Genomic DNA, 13,221 nt, shown 5'->3' with positions numbered 1-13,221 from the left:
GTAGTAGTAGTAGTAGCATTAGTAGAGGTATTTCAGGTTCGTTCGTACCCTCACATGTTAAAGAATGGTATCAAGACTCATTTCAAGCAAGTTTACTACTTGTCCCACAAATCTCATGCACTGCCACCTATGGAGTGTCCGCATAGTGCAAGCTCCACAATGCAGTGCTGTGGTTTAAAATCATATCTGTGAACAGAGATGAAACGACATATGAGCTTCAGCCATGCATGCCTACATTTGCATTAATTCAAGTCACTGTAAATAATCAGAATCCACAAATCTGTGCAAACACATCAACAAATTCAGAAGAAAAGAAAAAAAAAAAGCCAGACATGAATAGGTGTAGGTTTGTAATGGGGGTATAAATAACGGGGCTGTTTCTCTACCACGCAGAAGGAGAGCTGTTCCCTAGCCAATCATAATGTTGTATTACATATTACCCTACACAATGGCATCTTGTGATTGTCTCTCATATCTCACTGAAGTCTTTATTTGATAAAAATCTAAATGGACCTGCATATCGGTTTTTATAATCACAGTAATACTCTTGAGGATGTGCATTATTATGATGGTTGTCACTTGATGATGCCTATGGTTGAGATGAAGTGACTGTGCCACATTGTGCAAGTAATTGCAATAACACACACTGTAGAGTGTATTATTTCCTCAGTTAATCCCTTATGGCCTCAAAAGACACACAACTGCCTGGACCGAACTCTTGTCTATCAGTTTGAATCTTTTAGTGCCTTTTTTTGATGTATTTTACCCACTAAAGCAAGAGGAGTGACTTTCTTTTTAACACTTAATTTGATCAAATCCAGGCCTCTGTTTATGATTTAAAAAAAAAAAATAAATACATATCCCTGCCTGAGGATATTTTTTGCGTACTTAATATGCAGTTTTCTAAAGAGAATACCAACATGAACGTATTCTTTCTGTTAACCCATTATCTGTGACCATATGGAAACGCAGTCTTTGCCCTTTGATTTCACAAGTACATTTTATAAGAAGCTTTGTTGAATTATTAAAGTGTTAGTTGGACTCTATTTGCATTTTTCATTATTTTAGTCAACATTTAATGCCCTTCAGGACTCTTCAGCGCATTATATCCGTCTCTTGCAACCTTGGTGCGATTTTGCACCAAGCAATGTGCCTTCTTTAGTTATTATGGGTAACAATTCCTTGTGCAGGCTCTCTGGTTACATCTACCATGGGACACATTTGTTTAAGTGGAGGAGGGTAGGACATGAATGCTTGATTCACAAACACATTTCAAAGTAGGAATGAAAATAGACTGCTGTCTGATCCACAAGTGAAGGGAAAAAGGAAAAAGGGAGAGAGAAAAAAAAAAGTGTATAATGTTCATAAAGAAGGCCCTGCTTGTGTGTCATGAGACATTCCAATGGGAAAACACCTGATCTTCAGAATGATCTAGAGTCTTCTCATTTCATCTGTTCTAAAATGTGTGAGGCTGCCAGAGGTACAATCTCTTTTCCCTTGATAACGCATGCCCTTGACTATAACTCTGCGTGCCAAGCAAAGGCACAGAGAGCCACTTGTACCTCAGTGAGTGAGTGAGTGTGCAGTGCTTTGCAAGTTGCCCTCCAGAAACTTAAATAGCCCTAATTAACTTTTTTGAGAACTTATCACTTTATTATGAGAGAAGTGGCACTTTGTCGTGGTCGTAGAAAGATATTACAGAATATTTAGTATATTAATACAGAAATTACACCGTAAGGCAATAGATTTTAAGGCAGTGGGCCAGCATTGTATCAAATAAAACATTTCTTTTTAAGGCAGCTAACTGATAAAATGTGAGATGATACTTCTTTGGAATACCGATGGATTCTTTTAGAAACATAGCTGTGGGGTTTGTTCTGTCATAGATGTAATTACAGTGTACCCTCATTTAGGCAGTAATTGTAATGTAATTAATTAGCATTTGATTTCTCCAAATATCAGCAATTTCAATACGATGTGATACAACATTATTCCGTTGTACAAACCAGTCTCTCTGTCTGCGGCATGGTGTGATGTGCTTCAAACATATTCTTTAGGTCAGTGGATTTAATAAGCCAATTTGCAGAGAGGTGTGAAGTTTGATCAATTCTTAGCCAAGGCTCTTGTGGCAGGTTGGTTGAGATGGTGTAAAATTGTATATGGATGAATGAACAACTTGCTTTAACTTAATGACTACCCTGACTGAACATGAAAACTGTAACCTTTTAACCTGACTTCACTAGAAAGGTTTTTTTTTTTTTTTTTTGGATGAATGTTTCAGTTATGGGTGAGGTGTATAATACTTTTCTCTAACACAGTGTTGTAGATACATTTGACTTGTGTGTTCTTAAGAATGAATGGACCTGCACAGGTACTTAAAGCACATCACTTTTTAACTATTGATTTAGTGTACATAATGACTACAGAAAGTAAGTATGTAGGTACGACAGAAAGAAAGAAAGAAAGAAAGAAAGAAAGAAAGAAAGAAAGAAAGAGAATAATTAAATAGACTGCTGGGTCTGATAGTAGGATTTAAAGTTCAGTTTCACATTTGATAAATTATAATGTAAGCACTAGCTTTAATGCAGTTCTGGGTGAAATATTACCTCGACCCCGTGTAAACCTTACTTCATATCTAATTCTCTAACCTTTTACACAGGTGTGATAAGTAAATCAACCAACCAACCAGCCAACCAACCAATTAATCAGTACACGCACTCTTTTGAAGTGATCCGGTCCTATTTTGAATTAAGGGATCATATCTATTTGAAGATTAGAGTGATGTGTGTAGAACATAATTTTGAAATATTGAATCTGGGGGGAAAAAAAAAAAAAAAAAAAAAGTTTGTGTCTCCCTCACAAACACCATTTCGACTAGTAAAAAAAGCAAGTGAAGTTTTGACCAGTAACTGAGGGCATCCTCAATTTTCTGTTATAATGTTTTGCTCCATTTCAGAAACACACTGAGTTATGAATGCATACTAATCCTTTTCTGAAATCATTGTTTCTGGACTGTCCACATTTACGCCGCATTTACGTGTGTTCTGTCTCATGCAGTTGCTCACAGGGTGATGTGGTGACACACACGGCTTGGTTGAACCGATCAAGTATATTATATGCTGGAGAAGATAAGTGGTCAGTCGATCCAAGGGTCACTTTGGTCACTCTCAACCAAGAGGAATTCACCATCAAGATTGAAAATGTGGAAATGACAGATGAGGGCCAGTACATTTGTGCAGTTCAGACTAGTAGCAAGCCAAGAACAACATCTGTGCACGTCATTGTACAAGGTAAGTCTTCCTTTTACCTTCTCTCTCTCTCTCTCTCCGTCTTTTTTGTTTTTTGGTTTGGCGTGTTTCATGCTTGTTTTGACCCTGCTGGTTAATTCATGCCCCATCTTAAAGGACAGAAAACACATTTAATTAAGAAGTCCTTTAATCCTTGATTTTGGCTTTTTACTGTATATTAGCTGTAACTGACACCTGCATCAAGTTGAATACAAGATTTACATTTACATTTCTTGAAGCTCTTGATACAGGCCATCCTGTGTATTACCTATGAATATCTGCAGCAAACACCTTGAACTTCATTTTTGATATAGCATGTTTTAATGAAGTGGATAATTGTGCAATTAATGCTGATAATGGTGCAGTCAGGAGATGCAGAATTTTCCTCCAATCGGTGGGCCCCTATATTATATTGATTGATGGCTGTGTCATTTGAGGGCACTGATGCATTCAGTAATAATAGCACTGGAAGCCAGCCACACAGTGGATATAAATTCAGGAAGCCAAGCCAACAGTTGCAAAATAAATAAATAAGAAAATAAGATAAAATAAAAAAAAAATATACAGGAATCTTATTCAGAATGGCTTGTTTTTCAAAGTTTTTTTTTCTTCTTTTGCTATAAACAGCATGCTTTTAGAAAGGCGTCTGCATCCGGCACATGCACGGTATAGAAAACCACTTCTGAGAGGCTCCTTTTTTTCTAGCTTTATTTATGATTGAAAACGTGTATGTGAAAAACTTTGGGGTGATAAAGTAGGGCAAGAAGACAGACACATTTCATGTAAACGCTGTCTGCTCGATTTTATGCGACCTTCCTCTGCAACACCTAGTATTCCATATAGAGACACACTTTTCATTTAAGTGGAAATAATACAGTGTGAGATGATAAAATTTTAGGTGGGCGTCCCAAACACCAGATGGCATATATTATGTTGCCTTTATAAATACAGGAGTAATGGCTCTCAGTTGTTCTTCTCTGTGCAAACATTATGTTCAGACCACATTTGTTCTCTACCTTTTGCATATAATACTGTTGAAGGCTCTTAGCTGATGATACCAAATGGAAGAAGTTATAAGGACATATCTAAGAGAATGAAGGAAGGTGGTGTATGAGAGTAGATTGGAAGTACCTCTCCACTTCAACCCTTAATAAGGCGCGAATGGAAGGTCAGTTCATTAAGTGCATTCACACTGCACTTCCAACTAATACTTCTGAATTCATCTAAACTGAGAGAAAGGAAAAAAAAAAAAGATTTGACCCTGCCTCAGCCAGACAAAATCACTCTGGTAATATATAAGAACAGCTGCTTCAATTTCCTCTGTAGGTTTCTAGCTAGTTCATTTATTCTTTTGTCTGTTTGCTGATTTTGCTGGTTTAGCACTGTTTTAAAAGCATTTAGAGTACTGTAGATTATATTAAACTGTATCAGATGAATCTTATTCAGAGTGAGGTGAGTATAACATTAGATGAAAAATCTTTATGGGGAATCATTGGCATTTATTGAAGAACTCTGTTATTTCCACATCTTCAAACCGAAACAACAAAAGACCAAATCTTTTTTTTTTTTAAATCATTGTTTGTTTATTCTACATTAGCACTATGCTAACATTTTTTTACTGATGGCTAAATTTCTCAGTTAGAGTACAGGCACTTAGCAGGCTAAAACGATCCCACGGTTGCCTTGGCAACAGTGAACCAGAAAAGTGGCTTGATTGAGAGAGCTCTGGGACGCTTTAACAGAAAGGTCAGAAACCACACAATGCTTGGACACAAATGCTCTCGTAAAATACTACAGCACGCTTCCCGCTAAACAGGATGTATTGAATGGAATCATTTGCCATCTCATTGAATGCTAGAACCTGCGCTACAGCTGGTGGCTCAGAGAGGGGCCAAACCTCTCAGGTTGTTCCAGTGTTTACTGTGTAAACACTCATTTGAATAGAAATCGAATTTGTTGTGTTTTTTGCCCTCTCTCACAATAAGGCATAGATATAAACGCATTTCAAGCTCATATGGGAGAGATGAATTTGTAATGGCTCAAGTGTAAATACCACAGTTATTATTGCGAATGCCTGTTCAGGATTGACAGCGTAATGTGTTTTTATTGTGCTTGATATTGGTTGGCGACACACGTAGCACTTGTCTTAGGAACACTGCTCTGCAAGCAAATTTTTCCACTGATAAGTAAACTCTCTACATTCGTGACTTAAATGGTAACCTTATTATTTATTGAAATAATTTTGTTATAGGAGACCAGCAGGTTTTTTTTTTTTACCCTATACACAAAGATCTGAACAAATAAAGGGAAGTACTCACAAATGTTCTCTTCATCAACTGAATTTTCATCATCTGTTCCTGCTATATCTGGGTTCTACTTACAGCTCTGAACTACAATTTTAAGTTTTTGACATGTTGAGTGATTCAGGGTTTTTCTCTCTCTTTTTTTTTTTTTTCTTTTTGTTCTTGTAACTTCTGGCTGTTAAATGCATTGTGCTCAGCACAAATGTCAGAGGAGGAGATGTGAATTATTCAGATGGCTTTGAAAAGTTTGGTTTGGCAGAACATGCCTTAAAAATGCTGAGACAGTGAGGCTGCCATCATTAAGACATAGATAAGGTACATCGGCCACAGGTAGTAGTTAATGAACTTGAAGAAACCATAAGGGGCAATGAGCTGCCATGCGCCGAGTTTGTGTGAAACACACACACACACACACACACACACACACACACACACACACACACACACACTTTTTTTTCTTTGTTTAGATCTGTAGGTGAGTTATGATGTGTGGAAGGAGCAAAACAAGGGATGAAAAGTAGTTTTCATGCAAGAATACTGCACAGTCACGCTCACTGATCACACAATCATGTTGGATTAAGATGGGCAACCCCCCCCCCCAAAAAAAACAGGACTTAACAACTCCACTGTATTCCTGGGAGTTCTATACATCACAGGATATCCAGGAAATAGCTCATGATCTAAAGAGATGAAAAATGAAAGAGAAAACAACTCTAGTTGATATGCTGCTAGAGAGGCTGCACAGGGGGACATTTAACCTGATTCCTAGTCATAAAATGAGAGGTGGACCAAAGTACTCACTCGTTCTTATGACTAGATCTGAGTACTAAGAATACGTTATCATGCAGTTAATATTACATTATACTGAAGAATAGTCTTGTCGCAGTTTTGAAGGAGAAGAGTATCATATCAAAGAATTTGCTTCAAAAAAACAAAGTCATAGGAGACCTAGTCATATTAATCAACTGTAAACAAGAGATTTTTGTTTGCTTTTGTTTTCCTTCTTTCAAACAATTGCTTTCTAAACTCTTAATAAAACAGGTAGGACAGTTGTGTTGGAGGACAGACCACAGTTTTGTTTTTTGTTTTTTTAATTAGTTTATTTATTTGAATATGACAGATGTACAGTCATCAGACATAATTATTTTATAAAACTGTATTCTAGCTAAAGGTGGCAAATTCAAGCACTGGCAAATGCCTCCATGTATCTATTATTGTGTTAATTTCTGAGCTCCGGCACATTCTGTCAGTGTGGGAGTGAACAGTTCCGTGATCATGTTTGCAGAGGCGGAACATGTTTGTGCCAAAACTAATTCCCTCTAATCAAAACATCCAGATTCTAAAGGTTTTGTATACCCAAGAGTTAAATAGCTACGCTTACACCATACAGTTACTCACATACATTAAGGTCAAGGAGAAATGAAGCCAACTTATACTAATCTTCATGAAGCTTCTCTGAGCTGGTGCTGTCAGCTGCATTTATGAGGGAAGAGTAGTGGTGCCTAAGGGGGGTTGGATCGTTGAATGACGTTTTTTCATCTTGCTGCAGTCGCCACATTTAATTTCCACTTATTGAGTGCAGACTGCCTGCGTTTGTCAGTGTGTTCTGTATTTATGTTCACGTAAACACAGCCTTGTAATCATTCTAGTCATTAAGACCAATTATTTACAAGCAGCTTTATTCCTTTTTATTTGTGTTCTTAGCTTTTCCTAGAGGCTTGTACATGGTTAACATTTATGTGTACAGGCTATTATAGAGAGTGAAAGCTCACTTCATTGATTATGCAGCTTAAACAATTTTCTTTTAAAATGATAGATAGATAGATAGATAGATAGATAGATAGATAGATAGATAGATAGATAGATAGATAGATAGATAGATAGATAGATAGATAGATAGATAGATAGATAGATAGGTGATTGGATGGACACAGAGACAGACAGATAGACTGACTGACTGATGGATTTAATCGACAGATTGTCTGACTACCTGACTGATTTATTGATTTTGTGGAATTACTGATGCACTCAAAGAGTCTGAGGACAGCTAGATTCTTGAAGCTCTTTATTGTATAACAACTCTAAGGATACACTGCTTAAGGGCACAGACTTTGTCATATTCCCTACATTTAACTGTGAACTCTGGTGTATCCAAACATCATTTTTCCTGAAACTGAAACGTGCGCTGTGAACATATCCACATATTATCCATATTATCAAGGTCTGGTTTCCTGATGTGAGTGCTGACACGCAGTGAATGCAGTGAAGAGTTCAGTACAGTTCTATCACCGCCTTTTCATAATGGGAACATTCAGACATATCTTGTACCGTTGACAATATATGCAGTTTATAGATGCTGGGTGCAGTGACATATCGTGAGATGGTGAGTCAGGCTGGTAAACATGTAAAATAGTTTGAAGTACAAGAAAAATGTCAGAGACTTTCACTTTATACTGATCCATTGTTACACAATCTTTTTTTTGTTTGTTTGTTTGTTTGTTTGTTTGTTTGTTTTGGGGAACGCAGATGGCATAGTTTCATAGTTTCAAGGTTTAATGGTTTGTTTTGTTCTTACATCATGATTTGCCTACCTGTAAAATTAAGTGGAATTATGGGATGTCCTTCAAGCATAGCAAGGGACGCAGCTTTGATATGGGGTTTTGGGGAAAGTATCAAAAGTGTTTGAAAGAAAACAAACAAACAAATTCACGCATATACACACACACACACACACACACACACACACACTCACATGCAGAGACACACACACACACACACACACACACAAATGAATACTAGAAATATTTCTGTGGAAATGCTTCTGTGGAAATGATCCCAGTGAATATTCCTTGCCTTGATTAAAGACTTTGCATGTTAATCAATGCCTGAAAGAGGTCATCATTTGCATGTCAAATCATCTGACATTTTCGAAAGATGCAAACAATGTTGCCACAGCTGTGTGAATCAAACGCTAGCGCCTTGTATATTTACTGTATCTGGCGGATGTTTATTTTCCTACCACAGCGTGACAATACATTTCTATTTCTATATCAAACCTAACTTGATATGTGTCCAATGTACTTTCCTGTGAACACATGATATGGTGACTTATTTAGGGTGTTACTGTACTTGGATCCTCTATGGCACTGTGCAGAAGGGCTGAAGCAGGATGTATGTGTGTGTGTGGGGGGGTGTATCTGCAGAAGATAATATTGGCTGTCTGGACAGGTAGAAGCATTATCAGCGAAAGGCCCTGCATTCACAGGTTGTTGGTCTTCATAGCTGAATTCCAGGGGATGCACTGAGCTGGAGCCAGTTCATTATACAGCCACACTTCTTAAGATGGCTTTGATAACTTTTGGTCCTATCAGTTATGAATAACCCAAGGGTGAAATTGGTAGCTTAATTACTCTATCAAACCAGTCCTACCATTTACAAGCCTAACAAATTTCAGAGTTTACTCTGTAAAAATAAACTGATGCAATCTTAAATGTTTTTGATTGATAAATTATGAGGTAGGCCTATATGCATTGTCTATTGTAATTCGTATGGTTGTCTTAGCATCACTAACATCTTACTTTTTGCCAGGTATATTCAGAGCCAAATTTTGCTCAGGTTTAATATAATTAGGCATCTGATTACACAACAGATCAGAACCCTGGAATGCTTACATAAATATTTGGTGGGGAACCTCCATTTGCAATTCTCTTCATCCCTCACGACTGATGATAGATTACTCTTTTCCCTGCTTCTGAGACTCTAGGTTAAAACCAGGAATGCACAGCTTTCTGGGAAATTATTTCAGTTCAATAGCTTATTTTGTTGACTTACGATCCCTTTGAAGCTTTGAAAATCCTGCATCAAAAGTGAGGGGATGGTACAACTCTATTAAATTGCAATTTAACATGGTTTACCTCATATGGAGGTTGCAACACTCCAATCTGGCAGAGACGCACACAGCCAGCCTCATCTCTTTATTGACTGTGTGACAGAGTGCACGATACAAAAGGAAAGCTTTACACAGTAAGCTTTTTTGGAGGGGGTGGGGGGGGGGAGGGCCCTTTGAAAATGGCTTTGTGGTGGTGCCCTAGTCCTTCACATCTCAAGAATGATTCAAAATTTCAGAGAACTTTTGCAAGGAACAGTTTTAAACAAACAAACAATCTGTTTGTCAGTTATTCCAAATGCTATTTTTTTAGAAGCATACTATTTCTGCAGACGAATACTTGATTGCTACTTTAACACGATTGATTTGGATTACTGTTTCACTGTTGATGACTGGAGACACGCTTACCCAAAGACAAATGCCAAGAACAAAGTATTCAGAAGCAGCTGTTGTATGCAATCAAATGCCATAGCAAAGCAAATATTGTTACCCAGGCAGCAGCTAGGAAAACCAAGACCGAGGCTGATTGGTTCTTTCTTAGAAAGCTACATAATTGTAGTACTTCTCTCATTAAAACGGCCAAATCTGAGTATAATCTGTCTGAAACCTCTAACAACCTGAATAATTCAAAGAAATTCTGTAATTAATTAAGTAATTACGTTTTTCATCTGGAAATAGAAGCAGTGTTGAGCTCCCCTTGCTTATTGTTCAAGGCTCATGTATTCTGATTGACAAATCAGCTATGCTTAATTGTTTTAATGAGCATATTCTTTCTTCAGGATCATTATTGGACTCTCTATCATGTCATCTAGCTGTGTGTTCACTTGGATTATGAAGCTGCAGCTCCATGAGCTGTAATTAACTATTTTACTTTGCACCTTTCTATGTGTCTCAAGTCCATAAAGCCTGAAAACTCTTGGATCCTAAAAAGCCTGGCAAACTTGAGCAGTGTTTTCTGAAGTTAACTGTGGATTTGTTCACCGAGACCTTCTCCTCGGGAATCTACTTTTGTTAACAATTACAGACCAGTTTCCAAATTACGTGCATTGGTAAAACGTCTGAGAAACGTAGTGAGCGAATGGCCGATTTTCTTTGCTCAAACAGTATTTTATCTAAATATTCCTCAGGCTTCAAAAAACAATGTAGCACCGTTACCCTAGCCCTAGAAGTGCTGGATGATTTAATGAGGCACTGGAGAAGTTGTTTAGCTCTCTATATTGATTTATCTAAGGTGTTTGATATGTTTGATCACAGGATCTTGTCAAACAGGTTTCTCAGTATTGGTTTGTGTAGTGAAGCTTCAGGATGGTATGCCAAGTACCTTTTTTGCCAGAACTAAATGCCTGGCACTGGATGGGTTTACTTCTTCTGCTCTGACTGCCCAGAAAAGGTCTCCACCAAGGCTCAGCACTAGGTTCCATTGTGAGGACTGACAGATCAAGATTCAATAACAGACCCACTAGGTAAAATTAGGTTTATTCAAAAAATCAGAGAGCAATCTCAAAAACAATGTCCAGTCCAAGGTCAAAACCAGAAATCCAGAGAGCAAACAAATCCAAATCGCTTGGCAAAAGATGGGTCAAAAACAAGTACAAACAAGATCAAAGCCAGTGATGCACAGGGCAAACAAATCAAAAATCGTTAGGCAAAAAACAGGTCTAGGTAAACACAGTCAAGATTTCAAATCACAGAAGGCAAAACCCACACACAGCCATTCAAGGAGCACTAACAGTCACAATCTGACAAAGAACAGGTACAAACACATGACTTAAATGCACAGAACAATTAACAACAGAGACACACTGTTGGAGGAAACAAACCAGGTAATAATAGGGATCAGGTGGGGGGCGGGGACAGGAGTACACAGGAACAAACAGAAGCATGTGGCAATACCAAAACACAAGCAAAAGCACAAGGCATGAAATTACACAGAATGGCCAGCAGGGCGGCCAAACTTACCAGTCCTGGCAGAAGTACTGACACCTATACTATTCTCTATCTACATGAAAAATGTAAGGAATGCTAAGGAAGCATTGCACTCTTTGAGTAGATCTAAAAGAATTGAGGATTCTGAAAGACTTCACAGACTTGTCTGAGATTGAGCTATCTTTAGGCACACTATGAAACTTTGCCATGTTTTCAATAAATAACCAAAACATAGGAAAGTCATATTTGCTGGAGAATCAGACTTACTGGCACTGGATGACTAAAAATGTCTCAAGTGTTTAGCTTTTTAAACTACTGGGGGGAAAAAAAGACACAAACAAAACGCTGTTGACATGTTCTCTTTCTGTACTGTTGTCACTCACAAAAGGGAAGTGGAATTAATCTGACACTAACTGAATTATTTATAGGCGCACATCTCAAGAGAAACAGGTCTTGTGCTTCTAAAGTAGGATAAAATACTGGTAATGTTCCACTATCTTGATATCCACATAGACAGACCTTTATTTGTTGGAATATCTGTAGCTTTGAAATGTAATTGCAAACCCTGCAGTGGGATATGTGTATTATATAGCAAGGGAGATTATGTCTTAACTCATTCAGTCCCAGGCGTCGGGATCCCTCTATCAAGCTACTGTGCTACATTCTTCCTTTGAGAGTTTCTTATTGAATTAATGAAAGGGGTAAAGTGTGCTGTAATTTCACAAAGATAATGCAAATTGACAGAGTATTTTGTTCAAAACTACAACCTCATTAATAAAATTCTTCCCTTTTTCCTTGATGGACAATAAGTGTTTATGCAAACAAACTTACAAAATACTATATATATATATGTGTGTGTGTGTGTGTGTGTGTGTGTGTGTGTGTGTGTGTGTGTGTGTGTATGTAAGTATGTTTGTATGTATAAAACACAACAGAACAACAGAAGAGCCATGTCTATGGTGTTTGTAACCAAGCTACAATAACTGTAGAATGATTATCACTTGCCAATTATGGTTAAGAGTTCTTTTTTTGTAATTACATCTTTGTGCACTCCATTTCATGTTTTACAAAAGCATGTAATCAAGTGGCAGTCAAACCTCCTACAGAAAGCATGCGTTTCAGCACATGGAAAGAACTCTAGATCATTGATTATTAAAGTTAATGTAGAGCTGGTACTAATTATCACGTAGATCACCCCCAAAAAAATATGAAAGAGTTTGCTTCTGCATTTTATTTTTGGTCATGAGCGAATTAGCATTAGCTTATTGACATCCTAAATTTCACCCTAAGATCTTAGCAGAACGCAGAAGCAAACTCTTTCGTATTTCTGGGTGTTCGAGAGGAGGACGTGATAATTAGTTACAGCTCTACATTAACCTCAGTAATCAACACATCTTTTAAAGTATTTCGGTATGTTAGCTTTGTGCAGAGCTAGTTCAAGTGAAGAGAATCTATGAGAGAGGAAATTAAAATTAAAACCAAAAGAACTTCAAGTTCTGATTGAGGCGACAAACCAGCTTTTGCATTGTGGCATTTAAACACCAGTGTTGCACAAATATGGATGTTCTGAGTGAACGTTTTGGCTAAGTATTTGACTCCTTTGGGGATGTCACTCTAGATCGCCTCTTCTTTTGTCCACAAAACTCCAAATTGCATGCATGGAGAGGCAGACACTCTCTGTTGACTTCTTGCTAATATAATAATAGCCATATTGCAACATTGTAAGGAATTTGCACCTGCAGTTTCTATGCGTTGAAAGTTTAAAAAATTACATTAAGCCTGTTTTTGTGTCCTTCAGCCTTATTGTGGATGTCCCACT

General features: G+C 37.6%; 1 protein-coding gene across 4 annotated transcripts in view; it reads left to right on the top strand.

Annotated features, from left to right (window-relative positions):
- ntm (neurotrimin) overlaps positions 1-13,221 on the top strand; it is a 59,058-nt gene that overhangs the window by 31,642 nt on the left and 14,195 nt on the right. For all 4 annotated transcript variants that reach the window (XM_030792707.1, XM_030792705.1, XM_030792706.1 and 1 more), the window contains one exon: positions 3,058-3,290. In XM_030792707.1, the coding sequence (XP_030648567.1) occupies positions 3,058-3,290 (233 nt within the window). The remainder of the gene's footprint in view (positions 1-3,057; positions 3,291-13,221) is intronic.

Source organism: Chanos chanos, chromosome 15 (genome assembly GCF_902362185.1).
Source record: "Chanos chanos chromosome 15, fChaCha1.1, whole genome shotgun sequence".
In the NCBI taxonomy this organism is placed as follows: Eukaryota; Metazoa; Chordata; class Actinopteri; order Gonorynchiformes; family Chanidae; genus Chanos; species Chanos chanos.
The sequence above is the reverse complement of the archived record's forward strand: the minus strand, read 5'-3'. Positions and strand labels throughout refer to the sequence as shown.